Here is a 22,858-nt window from a genome sequence, read left to right on the forward strand (position 1 = left end):
CCCCGGAGGGAGAGGAACCTCTCTGAAGGAAGGTTGTAGCGCTACCTTCAGGCTGGTTTTGTGGCGTTGGATAAGAAAACAGGTGATTGAAGCTGAGCCACCGGTTGTTTTCCCCCTCAGTACCCAGTTCTAGGAACTACAACTTCCTCTGTTCCTGAGTTGTTGTTGTTTAAAAAAAAAAAAAAAACAAAGCGAAACATTCTGGGAGTTACAGTTCTAGCGCTCCTCAGACCTCGCGATGCAAGCAAGGGCGCTCTGCGGAGCACCGCCTGGCTCGCGTGCTGGGCCCTTGGCGAAGAAGAATTGATGCTTTTCAACCGTGGTGTTGGAGAAGACTCTTGAGAGTCCCTTGGACTGCAAGGAGATCAAACCAGTCAAGCCTAAAGGAAATCAGTCCTGAATATTCACTGGAAGTACTGATGCTGAAGCTGAAACTCCAATATTCTGGCCACCTGATGCGAAGAACTGACTTACTGGAAAAGACCCTCATGCTGAGAAAGATTGAAGGCAGGAGGAGAAGGGGAGGACAGAGGATGAGGTGGCTAGATGGCATCACCGACTCGATGGACGTGAGTTTGAGCAAGCTCCGGGAGTTGGTGATGGACAGGGAAGCCTGGCGTGCTGCAGTCCATGGGGTCGCAAAAAGGAGTCCGACACGATTGAGCGACTGAACTGAACTGGGCCTTTGGAAGGGGTGAGTCGACCTCTTACGGGGCATTAAGTGGAGAGAGTGAAGGCGGAGGAGGAATGCCTAGTCACTAGGAAAGAAAGGAAGCAGGGATGAAGTAGGACACTTAGGAAGGGGCTCAAGACTTTGAAGGTAGTGGAACAGAAGACTTCTTCTTCTTTAGATGCCTGTCAGATGAGGGAGGTTAGCATTAGTCAAGGGCGCAGCCTTGCGACGACGACTGTCGAGGTTTGCTTTCAGTTGCGGACCCCTTCCACCTTGTCCCCCGCCTCCCTTCCGGCCAGCTCTACATCATCATTGCATCCATTAGATGGAGAGTTGACATATCCCTGATCTTTTATAAAACATGAGGACAAGTGTCTTAAAAGTCTTGCTATTTTAATTCATCTGGAACCTACAATCTAAAGTGTAGAATCTTGTCGTCCTCAAGGGACAGCTTCTAGATGAGTTTCTTAGTTCTCTCCCAGTCCACCCACCCCCTCTCAACCTCATAGCTGTGCTAAGCTGCTTATGTGTGAAAGTTCTGGAGCCATCACTATTTTCTCCTGTTTGAAAGAGAACCAGCTGTGGTCACTCCTAGAGAGGTTTTGATCCGCTACTCTCTGCAATAATGGAAACACACAAACTAGTGAGAGGGTTAAAACTGAGCAATCTACTAGAAAGTGACAAGCCCCATAATAATTTGTCTTACAAGGAGAGATCTGCTGAGCCCATGATGGTTGGCAAGTTTTTATTCTCTCTTCTCTGTGTGTCTGTCTCCTTTGAAAATAGAAATTGAAATTAGTCCAGCTTTCCCTTTCAGTATCATTTCAGCTGCTCAGTCGTGTCTGACTCTCTGCGACCCCATGAACCGCAGCACGCCAGGCCTCCCTGTCCATCACCAACTCCCGGAGTTTACCCAAACTCATGTCCATTGAGTCAGTGATGCCATCCAACCATCTCATCCTCTGTCGTCCCCTTCTCCTCCTGCCCTCAATCTTTCCCAGCATCAGGGTCTTTTCAAATGAGTCAGCTCTTCGCATCAGGTGGCCAAAATATTGGAGTCTCAGCTTCAACATCAGTCCTCCCTTCCAATGAACACCCAGGACTGATCTCCTTTAGGATGGTCTGGTTGGATCTCCTTGCAGTCCAAGGGACTCTCAAGAGTCTTCTCCAACACCACAGTTCAAAAGCATCAATTCTTTGGCATTTAGCTTTCTTTATAGTCCAACTCTCACATCCATACATGACTACTGGAAAAACCATAGCCTTGACTAGATGGACCATTATTGGCAAAGTAATGTCTCTGCTTTTTAATATGCTGTCTAGGTTGGTCATAACTTTCCTTCCAAGGAGTAAGCGTCTTTTAATTTCATGGCTGCATTGACAAAACTCAGTGAAGATCCACAATGAGTTGAATACTGTCCTAACGCAGCAAAGTAACTAAGCATTATAAGGCATGACTCTTTCCCAACACAAGCTCAACAGTCTGTTCCGTTCGTATTTATTAAGCACATATGCCAGTCTTTGAGCTGAAATTGTGGCTGTCAAGCTAAAAACTGTGTCTCTGACCTTAAGGAATACAAATGAATAATTAGAATGCAATGCAAGTACACTTACAGGACAAAATGTGAGAGCCCAGGAAAGGAATAAACAAACAGATATGCCTGTGTACTTCAAGGAGGGCTATTTATTAAATGTTTCAATAAAAAGATACTATATTATGCAAAATGTGAGAGAAGATGATGCTCATATTCTGTGGTGAGGATAATCACCAATCAACAAATCATTAATTTTGAGACTTGGAATTACAGACTCTAATGTTAGGTACTGTGCTAGGTACTGTGTACACAGAAATAAAAGGTGGTCATATTTTTAAAATCTCAAAATAAGTATATGTAGTCAGGCAAGTAAGAATATGCCCAAGAGGTTAATGAGATCCAATATTTGATATCAGATCCTTTCTAATATGATAGATATATTTGTGTATTTGTAGATTAAAAAAATTATAGCTCCTACTCTATGAGTCTGAATTTCAGCATCAAAATGTTAAAAGTGATATATGGATACAGATATCACAGTGGAAACCAGGATTGATTTTCAAATGAGTTGTAGAAGTAAAAAATATTATGTTCATAGGGAGGCAAAAATTGCTGTTACATAGAGAAGACTGGGCAGATTTTATGGTCAAGTCTTGACCTGAGGAGGATGGACAACTGCCATTTATTGAGAACTTACCATATATAAAGCATTGTGCCAGGATCTTTAATTCTCATTTGTTCGTTATAACTCCAAGAGACAAATTTTTGTCTTATAGTTTTATAGATGAGGAAACTGATTGAGAGAGAGACTGAGTTACCTGCCCTGAGTCACACACCTGGGAAATGGTGGAATTAGGATTCAGGCATAGCCCTATACGGCTTCAAAGCCTATGCTGTGTAAACCATAAATGGTATAAATAAAGGCACAGAGATGAGATGCCAGGCATCCTTAGTGGCTTAAATATGACCTCACAGTAAACTCAGATTAGACCAGAGACGACACACAGAAAGTTGGTAGTCTTCACTTGTGTTGCCATCAGCTTGTCCTGTAAATAAACCCAGAGTGACCCTAGATTCTCATCCCTAGTGGATCAACAGGGAATAGTCTCAATGGATTTAGGTTAAAGAATGACTGGCAGAATAAGGCAGGCAAACAGAGAGTGAACAAATAAGAACAGAATTTCAGAACAAAAGATTATAGGGCAGAGATGCTGTATGTGGTGATAGAGGCAGAGAGGGCCCGGCTCAAGAAACTGTACAAAGAGAATGAACCGGTAACACCGAAGTCTAGACTTATCCCAGAAGACAAAGGAGGAAGCCGGACTGAGCAGTATGTCGTAAATGAGCTTGGGCAACACTTCACCAAGGAGCCCGTCTCTTCCCATGCCCAGTCCCTGGTGCAAGATTCAGAATGGTTCATGTTGAGTCCACAGGAGAAGTATGCTTTTAAGTTTATATGAGAGGATTACACTTGGCCCTCTATATTGGAGGTTTCCCTTCCACAGATTCAATTGTGGATGGAAAATACTCAGGGAAACCAGAATTATGGAAAGTTCCCAAAAGCTAAACTTGAACTTGCCACTTAGTGGCAACTGTTACATAGTATTTACATTGTATTTACAACTGTCTACATTGTAGTAGGTATTATAAGTAATTGAGAGATAATTTAAGGTATGTGGGAGGATGTGCCAAGGTTATATGCAGATATGATATCATTTTATATAAGGGATTAGCACATGGATTTTGGTATCTGGAGGAAGCAGGTCCTGGAACCAAGGGACATTGGTGGGGAGAGTGGTCCACAAATACTGAGGGATGACTGTATGCTCTTATTTATATGTCCTTATTTTTAAAAGAGTTTTCATTATTTGTCACCATAGGAATGTCATGGTTTCTCATCAGAAAATGGCCCTGTTGTAGTCCTACCTATTCCCAGGTGTTTTCTTTCTGAGGGAAATATCCTTGGCCTTGGTCAAAATAATTGGATTCTTTTGATTCAGTTGATATGAGAGCAAATTTGTTCTGACATCTCCCATCTTATGTTTTACCTTTGCTTTTTTATCTTACAGATTGGCCTGGGCTAAAGTATCAAAAGACCCTAGGATTGCAGAAGGTCAACAGTCTCCACTGGAGAAAAAAATATTGGTAAATAAATCATCCTAACATCATACTGTTTGAAAAGACTAGAAGAAGGAAAGTTAGGTTTAAAATCCTACTGGCACTTTGCGGTAATATGTCCACACTGGCAAATATTTTCCAGCTTAATCTTTACTTGCAAAACAAAAGTATTATTTTCAAAACTCCCAACACTATTTAAAAAAAACTAAACAACTAGTTATTGATTTTGGTGGTAAGAACACCAACTTTGAGAGCTTGCAGGCTCACCTAGGAGTGATGGAAGTAAAATCCCTGTTACTCCAAAGTTAATGACAGACCATGGTCCTTTCTTCCCCCACCTCCACCCCCACCATGGTCCTTTCTTGGTGTCAATAATGAGAATAGGCTCCTGTTTAAATATGTTCAAAGTAAAAAGATGGTCATATTACAAAATTCTGCACCTCACCTTGACAGAATCTAGGTGGCGTACATACATCAGAAGCAAAACAACTGATAATTAAAAAATATCAAGAGGAGTATGAAATACGCTGTAGGGAGCAAGGGCTTTCCCTTGACTACTGGCTTGCCAAAGCGGAGTCTTATTATAATAAAAGAATAATGGAAATGGTGAAAGAACAAGAGAAAGGCAGTGAAATCAAGAAGAGATTGGAGGGAAAAACAACCCAAAGCATAGAGAGACAGAAACGGTTTTATTTGCTACCCGAGAGAGAAATGAAACACATAGAAAGGCACATACATCGAGGTGGACAGGTCAGAGAGTTTAAGAGTAAAACATTTAAACAATCAACACCACACTCTAGTGAAATAAAATTTCCCAGAATTGTGCCGGAAGAGCATGGCATCCAGAACACACAGAGAAGAAAGCAGGTAAATGAGAGAGAACAGATACAGATTAAAGATCACCGAGAACGCATGATTCGAGGGAGAGAACTTGTAGAGCAAAAACTCAAGGAAAGAATCTTGAGAAAAGACCAGAGCCAACCTCCTGTTCGTGAGAAGTGTGAGAGCATAAAGAGCATAAAGAAAGAGATAAAAGAGTACGAAAGTGTTATTGCATACCCACTTTTCCAGCCATGCGGTAGCAGTCGGATTAAAGTGAATGTTCTGATGGAAAAGTCTCAGAATAGAGAAGAAAATAACACAATGATCAAGCCACTTCAAAGAAGATTCTTAACTATGCCACCCTTTTTGAGAAGTCAAATAGGAAAAATAAAAGATTCAGTGCTTTCATGATGAGATCATGTCTCTTAAATGAACCTTTATTTTTTAAATAGGAGAAATCAAACAAAAGTTTAATAACTTATATACATGAGAGACCCTGGAAAACTGAGTAACTCCCCCCGCCACACACACTTTTTTTTTTTAATGCTGGTTCTGTTCCACAGGGTTCAGTGACGTTTTTCTCATTTATACAGAAGTGTCAGATAGTTCTGGAGTTTAAAACCAGCTTGGCTATTTTTCATTGCCTTGTGTTTGTTCAAGTTGCTTATCCTTTTGATGTTCATTACTAATCTGTAAAGTTGGAAAATAATAGTTCCTAGCATTTATAAGAGGATTTCATTTTTGTGAAACAGTAGCATGTATCAGATATTTCATAAATATTGGGTTTTCCATTTGGAAAGACCTGGGTTGGGCAGAGATGGTGAATAAGGAATTGTTCTAATCTGCCTCTTCCATTCCTCCTACCCTCAGCCTCAAAGGGTATCTTGAGATTGCTGTAGGTCACCATGCAGTTTTTTTGTTTTCTATTCATATCTTTATCAGGGAAATACAAACCAGGCTGTAAAAGTCTAACTTATACCATGTAATTTATTTGTATGAGAAACTTAATTTTGAGAACCTTCTATGTGCCAGGCATTGTTAGGTACTGAGATGAATTAAAAGAAATTCTTGCTCTTAGCCGGTTTACAGCTAATGGCATAGATCACTCTATGAACAGATAATAAAATAGGGTTATGACAGAGGTATGTCTAGGTGTGTACAGAGGAGGGACATCTAACCTAGGTGAGCAGAGTGAGGAAGAAGGTCAGAGTATAAAGTTGTAGTAATCTCTCTTATTTCTGCCAGCTCCATATTTTGTCAGTTTCTATCACCCACTTAAACAAGACCTTCCCAATGTCTGGATTCACTTAGAGGTAACCCAACTCACCTTCTCTCAAATAGAGATCCTTCCAAAAGTTGGTAAATTTGGGGTTCAGAATTGGTGAATAGAGAAGCCGAAAAATGGAAACTGGATGGCCTAAGGAATATTATACTTCAGTTGTGATCGTCCTGATGCCTACCCTTTTGTATCAGCAGGACACCCTTTACAAAAATGCAGATATTGCTAGATCAGCACTGTCGATAGATCTTTCTGTGGTGATGTAACTCTTCTATAGCTTTGCTCTTCAATACAGTAGTGGTTTCCACATGTGGCTACTGAGCATTTGAAATGTGGCTAGTGCAACCGAGGGACTGAGTTTTTCATTTTATTTCATTTGCATTGATTTAAAATTGCTACATGTGGCAAGTGACCACCATGTTGTACAGCATGGTGCCAGATAAATATAACTCTTGTGTTAGACCTCAATCCCACAGTCTGTTTTTTGCCTTTAACAATATCTGCAGGTATAATAGATCACTTACCTTAGTATCAGTTTAGTTTCCTTTATATTTGAGATGCTCCTTAACCCCACAAAGAGATTAAAAAATTACTGTAGGCAACTTCTATGTGGACATGAGGTGATTGAAGTTGCTTAAATTGGGTTCAGGAACTCGCCCTCCCCTTGCTCCTTTTGGAATGTGACCAGGACACCTACCAAAATCTTATTCCTACCCACCTGATTTGCCTTATGCAGACTTTTTTGTCCTGTTGTTCTCTAATCTTCCATCTTCATGTCACAGTTTTAGATTATATACCTTGCAAAAATGTGGATCATCAGCATGCAAGAAGCAAAAGACTTAGAAATCCAAATCACTAGAGTAATGATAAACCATTTGAGTTGCGTGGGGTAGAAAAGTAACCTGATACATAGCTGTCGGTAATTGTTTACCATGCAGATATTCACTGTTGGACCATCCTTTTGACCTGTAAATGTACTCAAATCTCTCCCATCTAAACAAGCTTCTATGTGCAGAAATTCCCTGGCAGTTCAGTAGTTAAGACTCCGTGCTCTCACTGCTGAGGTCCTGGTCAGGGAACTAAAATCCCAAAAGCTGAGTGGCATGACCAAAAAAATTTTTTTAATTAAAAAATGTAAAAAAAGAATAAATAAGCTACTTTGCTATTTATCTGCACTCCTTCATAGTAAAGTCTCTTTAGAAAGTCTATACTGGCTCCCTGCATTCTGGCTTCAGTGCCCATCCGTCCACCAAATCCCTTTCTGCTGAGTCATCAGCAAAGAGCTCCATGTGGCTATATCCAATGAACAGTTAAGGGTGGAATGAAGAGAAGAATGTGCCAACAACAGCAGAAGACCCAATAGGCATTTGGCAGCAAGAGGAGTCAAGAATTTAAGGGTAGGAATGCAGTACATAGAAAACGAGAGACCAGAGAAGAGCAGTCCTGAGAAGCTGGAGATCAGGTAGGGCACAGTGGGACCTGTTTAAGAAACTGGAGTAAAGTACCAAAGGAACAAGATAAGCAAGCAGTCATAAGACTCAGGATAAAACACTGGAATATGAATAGAAGCACTGACAGATCCAAACTAGTGAATTGGTCTCCACTTAGGATCAAACAAGTTCTGAGTCTTAGGCTGAGCTGAGCTGACAGTTGAGGGTTTAAGAAAGTCCAAACTAGGTACTTCCTTGGTGGTCTAGTGGCTAAGACTTCTTGCTCCCAGTGCAGGGGACCTGAGTTCAATTCGTGGTCTGGGAACTAGATTCCACATGTTGCAACTAAAAGATCAAAGATCCTATATGCCACAAGTAAGAACTGATGCAGAGATATATATATATATATATATATATTTTTTTTTTAGAAAGTCCAAAATAGAAACAGAGATTATCAGGTCACAGAGCAGGAGACAAAGCAGATAATTACTATAACCCTCATACTGAGTCACTTAACATGAGATAAGATTTTAATTCATTAAAGCATGCCTGATATTATCTCTAACCATGAACATCATAGTGGCTTGAAAAATGAGCCTCAGGATGTAAGATGTACAAGGCTGGTGTATTTTAAATAGAGGTAAAGTCTTACAAATTAGAATAAGTCTGAATATGTGGCATTTTAAAATATTAATGTGGTAGGAAACATAAAAAATTGATTGATACCTTGACTATCATCCCATTGTCAAGTGGCTTTGCAATAAAAGGCACATCATGTTGTGTGAGGCCTTCCCAGGTGGCACAGTGGTAAAGAATCCACCTGCCAAAGCAAGATACACAAGAGTTGTGAGTCCAGTCCCTGGGTCAGAAAGAAACCGAGGAGTAGGAAATAGCAACCTGCTCCAGTATTCTTGTCTGGAAAATTCCATGGATGGAGGAGCCTGGTAGGCTATAGTTAAGGAGTCATAAAGAGTTGGACACAACTGAGTGCACACACACACACACACACACACACACACACACACACACACACACACACACACACACACACACACACACACACACACACACACACACACACACACACACACACACCCCCCTATCTACTTACATGTATGAGAGAAATCAGAATTATACAGATCAAAGTTGTGTTTTCTGGAAAGCCAAAACAACGACACATTAGTTTCAATGGTATGGATGGAGGAGGCTGGACTAGAATAACAGCACTGTACCCTAAAGTGTGGGCTTCCCCAGTGTCTCTGGGGGTAAAAAAAAATCTGTCTGCAATGCTGGAGCCATAGGTGATGCAGATTTAATCCCTGGGTTTGGAAGATCCCCTGGATGAGGACATGGCAAGCCATTCCAGTATTTTTGCTTGGAGAGTCCCATGGACAGAGGAGCCTGGTGGGCTGTAGTCCATAGGGTCACACTGAGTCAAACATGACTGAAGCAACTTAGCACACACACACCCTAAAGTGTCAACACTCAAGAGACACCACTAATAGCCCTTGAGGGGCTCAAAGAGCCAATGAAGCCCATCTGCCAGGAGCAGGTGTGGAAAATGCCCCATGCTGTGTGGCCTCAGTCATGGTAAGACAAGTCAACCTTTGACAGTAGTCACAAGTCCAAATCAGAAACTGGGTCCTGGGACTTCCCTGGTGGTTCAGTGGCTAAGACTCCAAGCTCCCAATCTGGGGGTCCAGAGTTCAATCCCTGTCAGAGAGCTAGATCCCACTTGGAGCAGCTAAGAGTTCACATGCTGCAACTAAAGATCCCGCGTGCCATGCAGCAACAAAGACCACAACTAAGACCCAGCGCAGCCAAATTAAGTAAATAAACGTTGAAAAAAAATCTGACTGCTTTACTTTGTGCCTAGTTGATGATGGTGAATATCTTGCCATGTCTGGTGTGATGATGGACTCGGGCAGCAGGGGAGGCAGTTGACAAAACATGTTTCCACCTGCAGCTTGATTAATCAACCCCATCAGAGACTAGACTTATTCTGTGTGCATTCACCTGAGTGACCCAGATGGTGGTAGCTTACGATGAATGAATGATGTCAGAGTTGTGGTCTCTGAAGAAGATTTAGCTTCAGGACCAGGGACCAGGCTGATCACTCAAGAACTTTTGTGTAGCAGAGTTTTATTAAAATATAAAAAGGGACAGAGAAAACTTCTGACATAGACATCAGAAGGGGGTGGAGAGTGCCCACGCTCACCAGTCTTTGCAAGGGAGCTATATACCTTATTACAGTAAAGGGTCTTACCAGAGGCATTCCCACAACATACATCTTAAGATAACAAGATTAGTCAGAAGGTTCTTGTTAAGGAGAAACTTGTCCTAGAGCAAGGTACATTGTTATATTGACTAAGACAAAGCAATGTAGAAAAAAGTTTGTCCTTTTCTCCTCCTTGAGAGCCTCAGACCCCTTCCTCCTCTTGGGCCCTGGGCTCCTTATCAACCTACCTAAGGATGAACTTTCTCCATGGTTAGATAAGCATTTATGATTTATTTCCACAGTTTCCAGCTCCAAAGAGAGATGCCTAACCAGTCTAGTTTTCAAGCGGCAGACCAAATAGGTTGGCAACAGCCCAAGAGGCAGTAAGACTACAGGAAGGTTGATCAAAGGGATTATTGGTGAGAGCTACGAAATGGCCTTGAGTTCTGCCCACCAAGAGGACTGACAACAGCCATTTTTGGCTCTGCATCACTGGCAATGAGACTGAATGGCTGATTCAGCCAGGGAGGCTGAATCAGCTTAGCTGAACCACAGTGAACCAGGGCCATACATTTAGGGAAATCTCTGTGAACTGAGAGCCACATGAACCAGCAGCTCTGCTTCAGTTGGCAGAGTAGGGGGTGAAGTTTTCCCCAGAGGGATATCTGCCACTTTTTCATGTAAAGTAGAGATGTTGAGGCCAGGTCAGCCACATCCTAAATATACCATTTCCAAGTGGGGATTATTAAATCCTTTCCACTTTGTCAGAAGTTGAGTCCAAGTTGTAGCATGTCTGACTGTTTGCAACCCCAGGGACGGTAGCCCGCCAGGCTGCTCTGACCATGGGATTCTTCAGGCAAGAATACTGGAGTGGGTTGCCATATCCTACTCCAGGAGATCCTGAGTCCAAGTTGACCTACCCCCAAATGTGAATGTTAAGTAAGAGTGTCCGAGGGCCTCCATGTGTTATGTGTTTAGTTTCAATAGGAGCCCAGTAGCAAGCTGATGTGGCTTTTCAAAAAAAGAAAAGTGTACCCAGTAACCATGTTAGGAAGGTGGCAGGTCCAAAACCCTAAGGGGTGCCACTGAACACAGGCTGCCTGCACCAGCATCTCCACCAGCCTACTATATCCATCTGACTCTGTGGGTGCCTCCTCAGCCTGCCCCCATGCATCATCTGTCTGCAAAGGCAGATCACTGGTTCAGGTACCTTGGGAATACTCAGGTTTAAAACCTATATCTAGGGACTTCCCTGGTGGTCCAGTTGCTAAGACTCTGTGCTCTCAATGCAGGGGGACTGGGTTCGATCCCTGATCTGGGAACTAGATCCCACATGCTACAACTATTAATAATAAAGATGATGAGTGCTGCAACTAAAAGACCTGGTACAGCCAAAACATAAATCAGTTCAGTTCAGTCCAGTCGCTCAGTCGTGTCCAACTCTTTGCAACCCCACAAACCACAGCATGCCAGGCCTCCCTGTCCATCACCAACTCCCGGAGTCCACCCAAACCCATGTCCATTGAACTGGTGATGCCATCCAACCATCTCATCCTCTGTTGTCCCCTTCTCCTCCTGCCCTCAATCTTTCCCAGCATCAGGGTCTTTTCAAATGAGTCAGCTCTTCGAATCAGGTGGCCAAAGTATTGGAGTTTCAGCTTCAACATCAGTCCTACCAATGACTATTCAGGACTGATTTCCTTTAGGATGGACTGGTTGGATCTCCTTGCGGTCCAAGGGACTCTCAAGAGTCTTCTCCAATACCACAGTTCAAAAGCATCAATTCTTAGGCGCTCAGCTTTCTTTATAGTCCTACTCTCACATCCATACATGACTACTGGAAAAACCATAGCCTTGACTAGACAGACCTGTGTTGGCAAAGTAAGTGGTGCTCTGCTTTTTAATATGCTGTCTAGGTTGGTCATAACTTTCCTTCCAAGGAGTAAGCGTCTTTTAATTTCATGGCTGCAGTCACCATCTGCAGTGATTTTGGAGTCCAGAAAAATAAAGTCAGCCACTGTTTCCACTGTTTCCCCATCTATTTGCCATGAAGTGATGGGACCAGATGCCATGATCTTAGTTTTCTGAAGAGTGAGGTTTAAGCCAACTTTTTCACTCTCCTCTTTCACTTTCATCAAGAGACTCTTTAGTTCTTCACTTTCTGCCATAAGGGTGGTGTCATCTGCATATCTGAGGTTATTGATATTTCTCCCGGCAATCTTGATTCCAGCTTGTGCTTCCTCCAGCCCAGCGTTTCTCTTGATGTACTCTGCATATAAGTTAAATAAGCATGGTGACAATATACAGCCTTGACATACTCCTTTTCCTATTTGGAACCAGTCTGTTGTTCCATGTCCAGTTCTAACTGTTGCTTCCTGGCCTGCATACAGGTTTCTCAAGACGCAGGTCAGGTGGTCTGGTATTCCCATCTCTTTCAGAATTTTCCACAGTTTATTGTGATCCACACAGTCAAAGGCTTTGGCATAGTCAATAAAGCAGAAATGGATGTTTTTCTGGAACTCTCTTGCTTTTTCAGTGATCCATAGGATGTTGGCAATTTGATCTCTGGTTCCTCTGCCTTTTCTAAAACCAGTTTGAACATCTGGAAGTTTACTGTTCCTGTTAGACTCTTTAGTGACCCCATGGACTGTAGCCTGGCTCCTCCATTCATGAGATTTTTCCAGGTAAGAATACTGGAGTTCGTTGCCATTTCCTTGTCTAGGGTATCTTCGCAACCCAGGGATCAAACCCAGGTCTCCTGCATTGCAGGCAGATTCTTTACCATCTCAGCTACAGTGGTAAAGAACCCGCCTGCCATTTCAGGAGAGGCGGGTTAGATCGTTGGGTCAGGAAGATCCCCTAGAGAAATGAATGGTAACCCACTTCTGTATTCTTGCCTGGAGAATTCCACGGACAGAGGAGCCTGGTCCATGGGGTCACAAAGAGTCGGAGACGATCGAGCTACTAACATATTCTTTACCAATGAGCTACCTGGGTAGCCCAATTGTGTGTTTTCATCAGAAATAATTCAACCCCTTTCCCCTCAAGAGTGAATTAAGACTGGGAATGAGATCCTAGCCCTGGGTGGAACCAGCAGCTACAATTGGTAGGAGGGACGGGCTAGTGGGGGTGGGCGGTTCCTTTTTCTTTCAAGCTTCCTAGATTGTTTTGAACTCTTGACTTTGGCGGTCCCACAAGCCAAACCGGGCACGGTACGCGGTGGGCCTGCGGAAACCGGCGAGGAGAGCGGGGCCGGGACGGGGCCCTGGCAGGGCCGGGGCGGGGTCGCGGGCGCCCGGTACACTTGCGCTGGGTTGGAGCGGCTAGCCGCTGGCCCACCGGAAGTCCTACGTCCTGGAGCCCCGGTCCTCGGCAGCGGCGGGTGAGTAAGGGCAGCGGGGAGTTGAGCTCGCGGTGGTGGAGGCTAGTGAAAGGTATGTCCCGCGGTCTTCCGCCCCTGACCTCGGCAGGCGAGGGGAGCATCGCGCCCGGAGTCCTGGCGGAGTTTCCAAGCCCTGGGGTCCCCTGGGGAAACCTGGACTACTCAGGGTGGGGCCCGGTGCAGCGACCACTCACTCCCTGGGGATTCGGCCCAGAGCACTGGCTGCTAGCACGTGTTGAAAAAGTCGGGGCCCCAGCAACGAGGTTTCGGGGCAGACGGGCATCGGCCAGTGCAGTTCCCGTCAGCGGGACCCGTTCAGTGGGTATTGAGGAGCGGGCCACGCAATCGTGAGCGAAACTCCGTCCCTGCCCGCTTGAGCCTCCGAGGCTGGGGTCCGAGGCCCGGCGCGCAGTGGCCGGAGGTGAGCGCCGTGGGCCCGCGATTTGACCCGCCAGAGCTAGGACCGAGCAGAGACCCGAAGACCGGATGAGAAGGGCGAAGGCCCGAGGGTCGTTCTGCCTGGCCGGAGGGCAGAAAACTCCAGTGGCTGAAGCAGCGGCGAGGGCGGACCCCCGAAGCCTGGAGGGTGTGTTGGGGGTTTCAGTGGTTCTCAGAATCGCTACGGGAAACAATGGACGGGTTTGGGGTTAGAGATCCGGTGGACTCAGAGCACTGGAAAATGGCGACACATTCCCTCGAGGGGTTTACGTTCTTGGAAGGGCGGGGACGGGCCCTGAACTGATAAACAGGTCTGCGCCTAGAGTCATAAGTTATCCCAGCCGCCTTGCACTAGCCGGCCAACCGGTTTGAGCTCTGGGGCGAGTGGATATAGAAAGTACTGTCGAGGTCAACGTGCCAGGGGCAGGCGGCAGCGGCCAGAAATTCAGACTCCATAGTCATGCTCTCTCCCCAAACCAGCCAGCCAGCCTAGAATCTGGACCGAGCGCCCCTGGCCACCACCCCCAGCAAATGCTTTTGAGAAAGACTTAACAAGGGTCGGTCTTTCCTGAGGGAAAACAAGAGAGCCAGAACTTTGAGGATACGATTATAGAGACTTTTGAAGTGTTACTTTTACTGTGTTCCACGGGCTAGCAGGAGAATAATCCAGACGTGCACCATCTCACCGCTTGATTGTGGATGGGCTTGAAGGGAAGGGAGGGAGGGACCAACTTCACCTCCTAGGAAAAGCACCTTTCCTGTTAGCTTTCTTTTTAGCAATCCTATTAACTTCAACGTTGAACGCCCTTTGCCTTTCTGGCTTTTTCAATTCTACCACCTTTCAAAAAAGTGAAAGGAAGAACGTCAACAGGTTTAAGTCTTCATTCTTTTCATTCCATTCATTCCATCTGGAGGGAGGCCTAGCGGGGTGAGTGGCAGTCCGCAGGAGGAGGTGGGAGTTCCGCCATGTTTGGGCAGAGCAGGAACTTCCCCGGTTGGATCGCAGCTCCAGCGCTGGCTCCCTGGGAGCCCTGTGTAAGTGTTGGTTGTTGGGCTGTTACCTTTCTTTCTTTCTTTCTTTTTTTTTTAAACTGTCGTTAAACTAACTCTGCTGCGGGGCATGCAGGATTCCCATCAGGGATCAAGCCTGGACTTTTAACCACCAGACCAACAGGGAAAGTCCCTCCCTTATCATTCTTTACAAGGATCTGTATGTATTAAAAAATCGCAGAATCATCTTAGATGGGATCTTAGAGAGTCTCCTTTAATCTTATTTTACAGTAAAACCACATGAAAATGAAGACACTTGCACAAGGCTGTTTGTGACAGAACCAGGGCTGGTTAGTTACCTCAGGCATATGCACCATACTGACACCCTAGAGGGGGCTTTGGAACAGCGGGAATCTTGTCCTCGGTGATAGAGTCCAGACTTTGAACACTTAACTCTGCTGTGGACTGGGAGCATCCCTGAGCACATTACCTAGCCTCTCTGTACTTTAGATTACTTAAAATGGGGTTATTAATCATGACCTCATGAGGCAGTACTGAGAAGTTTTAGGTACAAATCAGGGGTTCAATAACTCTTGGTGTTTCCTGACCAAATTAGGAAGCTGTTATTCCTCATTCCCCCTCTTGCTGATAAGTTTTGTTTCTCTCTGACCTTAGGTTCCTGGAGGTGGGCAGCAGCTAGAAGCGGGGTGAAGCAGAAGGCAGACGATACCTGCAGAGCTGGCATTACTGAAGAGTGACTGCTGAGCCAAGGGGGGACCAGGTCCCTGCACTCTGTGGGGCTTGAAGGGAATCAAAGGTCTCAGTTGTGAATGAGGAGAGTTTGGACAGCAGAACAAAAAAGGAAGATACCCCCCTGGAGCAGATACCTTTGACACAGGAGGCCAGTTCAAACCCTTTGCAAAGGCCTTGGCCAAGTCTCTCTAATCTGCTCAGTCGCTGGAAGGTAGATAGCCCCAGGATGGAGCCTAGTCAGCCTTGGGGGCCAGGCCAGGCATGGATAAAGCTAAAAACAGGCAGCATGGAAGAGAAGGTGTCTGACCAGCCGAAGCCAGTGGAACCTGTACAGAAGCTGCTCCCTCAGATGGATGAGGAGGACCTGCTGAAAGCCCAGAAGGGAGAGTGCTGGTGGAAGATGTGGGTGAAGGTGAGGAGACCGAGCCAGAGGGAGGGAGGGAGGGCCTGGGTCCTGGACTCCAGGAGCTCTTTCATCCATTATCCTGTCTGCAGACCAAATGGAATCTCAGAGAGTTCCAAGCTGAAAAGCATCCAGGAGAAGGGGCTTTGAGTCCTTTTTTCAGATTCCACACCAGCCTGGAATCCTTCAAGGACTACTTGCTGAAATTCATCAGAGTGGCAGCCTTTCATCCTTCCCACTTGTACATTCAGTACATACCCCTCCCTTCTCCCCCTGCATTGTTCTCCCTTCCTCTCCACCCTTCCTTTCCTGTTTGTACATTAAAGTTGCTGATTTTGTACTTGTCTTTTCCTATTTCTTCCCTCCTCCCATGGTTTTCCTTTTCTCTTAGTGTTCTGAACCTTTAGACTGGATGTCTGTCTGTCTGTATACAAACTCTCTGAATCTTTCCTCTTCTTCCAGAAGCCAGTCACCTTTGAGGATGTGGCAGTGACCTTCACCCAGGAAGAGTGGAAATGTCTAGATGCCAGTCAGAGGGTCCTCTACCAGGATGTTATATCAGAGACTGTCAGAAACCTGATGTCTGTGGGTAAGAGACTGGAGTTCCTCACAAGCTCTCTGTCCTAGGCCTTTGGGACATCTGGTTTCCCTGGATAGGTAGATCAGCTCACAATTATCTTCACTGATCCTTGGTTTTGATTATGTTCCAGGTGGGAAAGATCTGGGTTACTAGGCTCAGGGTGAAAGAAGGAATGAAAGCTTGCATGAAGGCCAAGATAGCACTTGTAACATGATAACAATGTTTTCAAAGAATGCAAATCTGCCTATTCATCCAGCCAGTATTTACTGAGCCACTTGTCTTCCCTGGTGGCTCAGCTGGTAAAGAATCTGCCCTCAGTGCGGGAGACCTGGGTTTGATCCCTGGGTTGGGAAGATCCCCTGGAGAAGGGAAAGGCTACCCACTCCAGTATTTTATCCTGGAGAATTCCATGGACTGTATAGTCCATGGGGTCGCAAAGAGTCACGACTGAGCGACTTTCACTCACTCACTCATTCACTCACTCACTTATGTACCCGGCACTTTGTTGGAATCTGGAATCTGGCCTATTGCGTGTCTCCTAGCACTTAAGTGTCCCAGATTATGGCTCTTAAACCACAGATATGTAAGAAGGGAGCCTGTTGTCCCCATGAGGTGTGAAGGGGCTGAGCCTGGAACCTCAGCTCTTCCTCTCCTTCCCATTCCCCAGACGGAATCTTTCTGTCTAATCTAGATCTGATCGCCAAGCTTGAGCAAGAAGAGAAACAGTGGGAAGCAGATCTCTGTTCCCCGAATGAAGAAGGCTTTCATTCAGGTGAGAATTGCAAAAGAGAGAGGAGGGTGAAAAGGGCCCAGGACATGCCTCAGGAGGATGGAAATGCCTAAGAGGAACAGGGCTCTGTATACCTGGTCCTAGCTTGCATGCTTCCTGCCTGGACATCATCTGCTCAAATCCCCTGGCTTCAAGAAGATGAGTATCTGAGCCTTTTGGGATGAGTGAATATCTTCAGTTTCCAGAGACAGAGAGATTCCATGTCAGTTGCTTATGACAGCGATAGCCTCTTGATTAAAAAGTCCTTCCCAGGAGAAAAAGAAAGGGATGGGAGATAAGCTTGATGCTGAGTTGGACTAAGGATGACTTGTTCCTGAGAGTAGAATAAGGACTTGAGAGAAATTTAAGTCTGAGCTGACCCCACTCCTGGTTTGCCAGGACAGTTCTGGTTTACGCTTCTCACCTTAGCTTGATTCTTAATAGCACCTCTGGTCACCCAAGTGTCCCAATCCTCATGATATATTATGAGGTCACCTGTGGGTATCTGGGGTATCTGGGAGTTTGATCAGTATTGAAAATGAGAGGAAAAAAAAAAAAAAAGAAAATGAGAGGAATTAGCACATATTGTAAATAAACTATACTTCAGTTATTGAAACAAGAAAATGAAAAGAAATGGATTTCAAGAAATGTGGTTAAAATTTTGATCTCTGATATTGTTGGAAGATTCCAGTTAAATTTTTATTTGCTTTTAATTTGAAAACCCAAAAGTTTATTCTTATCTCTGGTCTCTGAGGTGTAAGAGAGAGGGTGAATGTCGGGTGGGAGAGGAAACAGTGTGGACTGAGCAGAGAGCTGTGTCAGGGCTGTCATGATGAATCCCATCTTTCTTCTTGTTCCCTCCAGGAGGCAAGAAGGAAGGATGCCAAGAACAGAGTCAGAGTTTGGGAGATGAAGGGACTGTTGATGACAAGAAGGCCTCCCTTGCTCACAGAGGCTCAGGCCCAACCTCTCCTCCAGCTGGGTCCCCGGACAAGACACCAGCGTTGCCAGAATCCTGGGCTCGGCCAGCCTTTACCTGTCACACCTGTGGCAAGTGCTTCAGCAAGCGCTCCAGCCTCTACAACCACCAGCTTGTTCACAACAGCGCCCAGTGTGGGAAGTCCTTCCAGAACCCCAAGGACCTCAGCTCCAGCCGGCGCAAGCAACTCAGGGAGAGGCCCTTCCGCTGCTCGCTCTGTGGCAAGACCTACTGCGACGCTTCTGGACTGAGCCGTCACCGCCGTGTCCATATGGGCTACCGGCCGCACGCGTGCCCCTTCTGTGGGAAGTGCTTCCGGGACCAGTCTGAGCTCAAACGCCACCAGAAGACTCACCAAGGCCAGAAACTGGGGGCTGGAAACCAGAAGCATATTGTGAGGACTCCGGATACCAGAGCTGGATTACAGGGGCCAGCAACAGGGAACCACTCACCAGTGGCTGCAACCCAAGGACCCACACTTAAAACCAAGGGTCCCCAGACTCAGCCCCAGCCGTCAATAGACAGGAACCAGGCACCTGCCACCAAGAACCTGGTAACCACCGTGAGAGCTCAGGCCCCAGTTATTACGGCCCCGGAGCCTGTGACCAGAACCCCAGGCCCGGAGCCTGTGACCAGAACCCCAGGCCCGGAGCCTGTGACCAGGACCCTGGCAGCCAACATGCGAGTCACCCGGCTGAACACCAAGTCCAACTCTCACCCAGAGAAGCCTTCAAGACGCAAGGTCTTCTCTTGCCCTCATTGTCCCTTGACTTTTAGCAAGGAAACCCGTCTCTCCAGTCATCAGAAGGTCCATTTCACAGAGCAGTCCAACCGCTGCTTCCACTGTGGCAAGTCCTTCACTTTATTCTCCGGGTTGATCCGGCACCAGCAGACTCATTGGAAGCAGAGGATCTACTGTTGCCCTATCTGCGACGTCTGCTTTGGGGAGAAAGAGGACCTTTTGGGTCACTGGGGGGGATACAGAAGCAAGGGGCTGTTCTTGGGCAGTCCCCACAAGTGCTGGGCCATCCTGGGTCAGTGGCTCGGCTTCTTTCCCAATGGCTCTGCTGTGGCAGGGAAGGAAATGGATCTTTCTCCTGGATCTAGACCCTTAGGAAAGGGGGGGAAGGGAGAGGAAAAGGCACGCAGAAGAAAAAAAGCAGAGAAGGCAGTGAAAGTCTTGGAAGGGAAATGAATGGCCTGTCCGCCCGAGGTCTTTCTCTGTTTGGTTTTCCAGAGGAATGACCTCCAGGGTAAGGAGACTGGGATAGAGGAAGAGAGGTGAGGGGATAGTGGAGGACATACAGAAAGGAAAGGGGACAAGAAGTGGCACTTGGAAACTTGTATTGTTATTAATTAGCACCTAGCTTGTTTCTTTGTGTCTGATAGACCATCAAGTAGTAATTGTTCAAAAAGACAGTGGATCTTCAATAGGTATGAAGATGGGAGGGAAAGGATGAGAGAATGGGAAGTCTGAGGGGCCCTTCTGGAGGGGTGTGGAAGTAGAAGGGAGGTGTTTGAAAGCAGGCGTGTTGCTCCCTTCTCATCCCTTGCTCCCCTGGCTCCTCGCTGAGCCGCCCAGGCAAGATGGAGCTCTGGCCAGCACTCTGGGTTTCTCCCCAGGTCCTCACTCTGCAGGTCACTTGGCTCTCTCTTGGATATTGTGGACTTTTCCTGCACCTTCTCTTCAACCCTTCACACTCCTCAGCTCTGCCTACCAGGGCTGAGATCTTGGAAGAAATGACCACCATTTGCAAAGCTGATGTGTTGTAATTTGCAACGAGGAGGTTCCTGGTCTCCATTTCATGTCAGAGACTCTCTTGTCTTTGTTACTCTGCAGCACAGGTGTCCTCTGACAGAAGAACACCTGCCTGGCTGTAGCCCGAGAGGACTTCCGGGTGGAAGACAAACCAAGGAGCAGAACGATGTGGGCAGCAAAAAGCGGGAGAGGAAGGAAGGAGCTGGGGAAGGGGACAGACAAGGTAATGACAGAAGAGAAGTCGATCCTGTTTGGAATTCAGAGCATTCCTGAAGTGCAGATTGCAATGTCCCCGCAGCGAAGAGGGAGGCCAGTGAACGTGCAACTCAATGGATGTGACATCCCCAAGGACTGATCCTTGGACCAGCCAGGCTCTTCTGCATCTCAGCCAAGATGCGGTGTCCTTCAGAAGGGGTTTCCTAGAAGGAGGAGAAAATAACTTGAAAAAGCTGTCAACATTTTCTGTCATGAAACTGTTAAACCAGAGAGAAGACAGACCCTGAGGAGTCACCCAGCATCAGAGGTGAGGCCCAGAGCAGCTGCTGGAGGGAACGAATGAACGATTGGGAAAGGAGGCAGTAGGAGTGGGATTCTTGATAGTGGGGCTCATAGCTGGGGCAGATCAGGCAGCAGATTAGAGCGCCTTCAGCTCCCATCGCCCAGGAGACATCCCTCCACCCAGGCTTGCCAGTCCTGTCCTTTCCTCTTGGATTTTGATCCCTCAGTAGCCCCCTCTTCCCCTTGCTGCTGCTCTCTCTCTGTTTTGCTCTCAGCTTATAAGAAAGTGAAGAAAACTTACTTAGCTCTTCAAGAAATTGCCCTGAAAACAAAGAGAAATAGGTGATGAGCAGAAGATGACTGGCTCCTCCCACATCCTCCCTGTGGACTTTGTAGTCATGCCCTTCCCCCCTTCCACTAAGACAGCCCTCAGATCTCAATAAGTGGTTCACTTCTTGGATTCTCTGAGGAGCCTGGGGTTGGCCACGGGGACAGAGCAGGAAGGACATTCCGGCTCTGAATCTTGAACCCTGCTCCCATCCACCCTCTTTATGTTTCCCGTTCAGGGCTGGCTTGGTCCCTGCAGCTCAGCGGTCCCGTCTGGGGCCCCAACACTGCACCTGCTAGTCTGCGGTGTAGCCAGTTATAGCAGATGATCAAGGCCACCAGGGGTCCGAGAACCGGCACGATGACAAACAGGGTTATCTTCCAGCAGGGCACCATCAGGAAGTGGGGATCTGAATTATTTGCCACAAAACAAACAGCATTAACATGTGTTCCCCCCACCCCATCCGTTTATTATTGCCTTTCTTTGGGATTGGGGGTTCTTAACCTGGGTCCCAGAATAGTTTAGATAGAATCCAGGGAGTTCATGAATTTGCATGAGAAAAGCACTACATTTTTATTTTCACTAACTTCGAACTGAATTTAGCTTTTTCTTCCTGAAAAAGGACTGTAGGTAACAAATCAGTTATCAGTGGTACCTGTGACTTAATCACCAGTGGAAACAGCATTCCCATCAGAGTTGTTTCTGAAGTCTTAAAATACTGTTTATCAATGTTTTGAAATACCAGATTGTTAGACTTGCCACTACATTTTATTATTTAATCTATAGTTTTGTTATTTAAAGAAACATTGGTTACTTTAATCACAAATTTGTTTATATTGCAATAACTTTCAAAACAATGGTATTCTTTGTAATCATATGTGTTGTATTTTATGTGTACATTTCAAAACATTCTGGGAAGGGAGAGGTTCATGAGGCTTCACCAGACTATTGAAGAGTACAGAGTTAAGACCTTTGTTATTTGAATTCTATAAAACAAAGATCTTGGTCCTCCCCTTTGAGTTGGAGACTGTGTTTTTTTCTACACACTGATTAAATGCCAGGGTGGAGTCAGGGACACCTCCAGCCTTCAGAAGCAAAGGCTGTTGGGGAAGGCTGCTCAGGGCAGGGACTATATTAAAATTTCTGCAACATCCACTCAACAAGTATTTGGGTGCCCTTCTGTTGTAGGCATTGTCCTTAGACACTAGATGATCTGCAGTGAACAAAAAGGACAGAAACCATGGCCTTGGGCCAACCTTTTTTTTTTTCCCCTGCTGTGTGGCATGCAGGATCTTAGTTCCCCCACCAGGGATCAAACCCATATCCCCCTACAGTGGACGTGCAGAGTCTTCCGCAGTGGACTGCCAGGGAAGTCCAGGCCAACATTCTAGGGGGGGTGTCTTCACTTCCCCCACGAAGTCTTCCCCAAGGAGTCAGTTACTTATTCTGCACTCATGAACTCATTTTTCCTTGTGATTTGTCAATGATGTATATGTACTTTCGTTCGCCAGTTAATTTATGTGTATGTATCACTTCCCCAACTAGACATCAAATTGATGTGCAAAGGCTCTGTTTACCTCTCCTTTGTAATTCCTGAAAAAATAAATCATGTATGTAAACTATTTGTAATTCCTAGAATGAGTTAACATTGGGAAGCTGTTAGTTATAGTACCACACAGGAAAGTGTGTGCTTGTAAGCTCAGTCATGTCCAACTCTTTCCGACCCATGGACTGTAGCCCGCCTGGTCCCTCTTGTCTGTGGGGTTTTCCAGGCAAGAATACTGAAGTGAGTTGTTATTTCCTCCTCTAGCAATCTTCCCGACCTAAGGATCGAACCCACAATTCCTGCTTGCCAACAGATTCTTTATCACCGGGCCACCTGGGAAGCTCGAAGTGTTATTAAT

General features: G+C 45.9%; 1 protein-coding gene across 6 annotated transcripts; it reads left to right on the forward strand.

The window, feature by feature from the left end:
* The first annotated feature begins 8 nt into the window (after positions 1 to 8).
* On the forward strand, positions 9 to 22,573 carry ZFP57 (ZFP57 zinc finger protein). Of its 6 annotated transcripts, none has more exons than XM_065911981.1 (6): positions 9 to 694; positions 4,278 to 4,353; positions 15,561 to 16,050; positions 16,504 to 16,630; positions 17,289 to 17,393; positions 18,255 to 22,573. In XM_065911981.1, the coding sequence occupies exons 3-6, from the start codon at positions 15,865 to 15,867 to the stop codon at positions 19,562 to 19,564; spliced, it is 1,728 nt and encodes a 575-aa protein (XP_065768053.1). In that variant the 5' UTR covers positions 9 to 694; positions 4,278 to 4,353; positions 15,561 to 15,864; the 3' UTR covers positions 19,565 to 22,573. The 6 variants fall into 6 exon arrangements, with proteins under 6 accessions (XP_065768053.1, XP_065768057.1, XP_065768058.1 ...); XM_065911985.1 differs by having other exon boundaries at positions 17,313 to 17,393; XM_065911986.1 differs by lacking the exon at positions 17,289 to 17,393.
* The last annotated feature ends 285 nt before the right edge of the window (positions 22,574 to 22,858 follow it).

The sequence above is a fragment of the Muntiacus reevesi genome, chromosome 20, assembly GCF_963930625.1.
Source record: "Muntiacus reevesi chromosome 20, mMunRee1.1, whole genome shotgun sequence".
In the NCBI taxonomy this organism is placed as follows: Eukaryota; Metazoa; Chordata; class Mammalia; order Artiodactyla; family Cervidae; genus Muntiacus; species Muntiacus reevesi.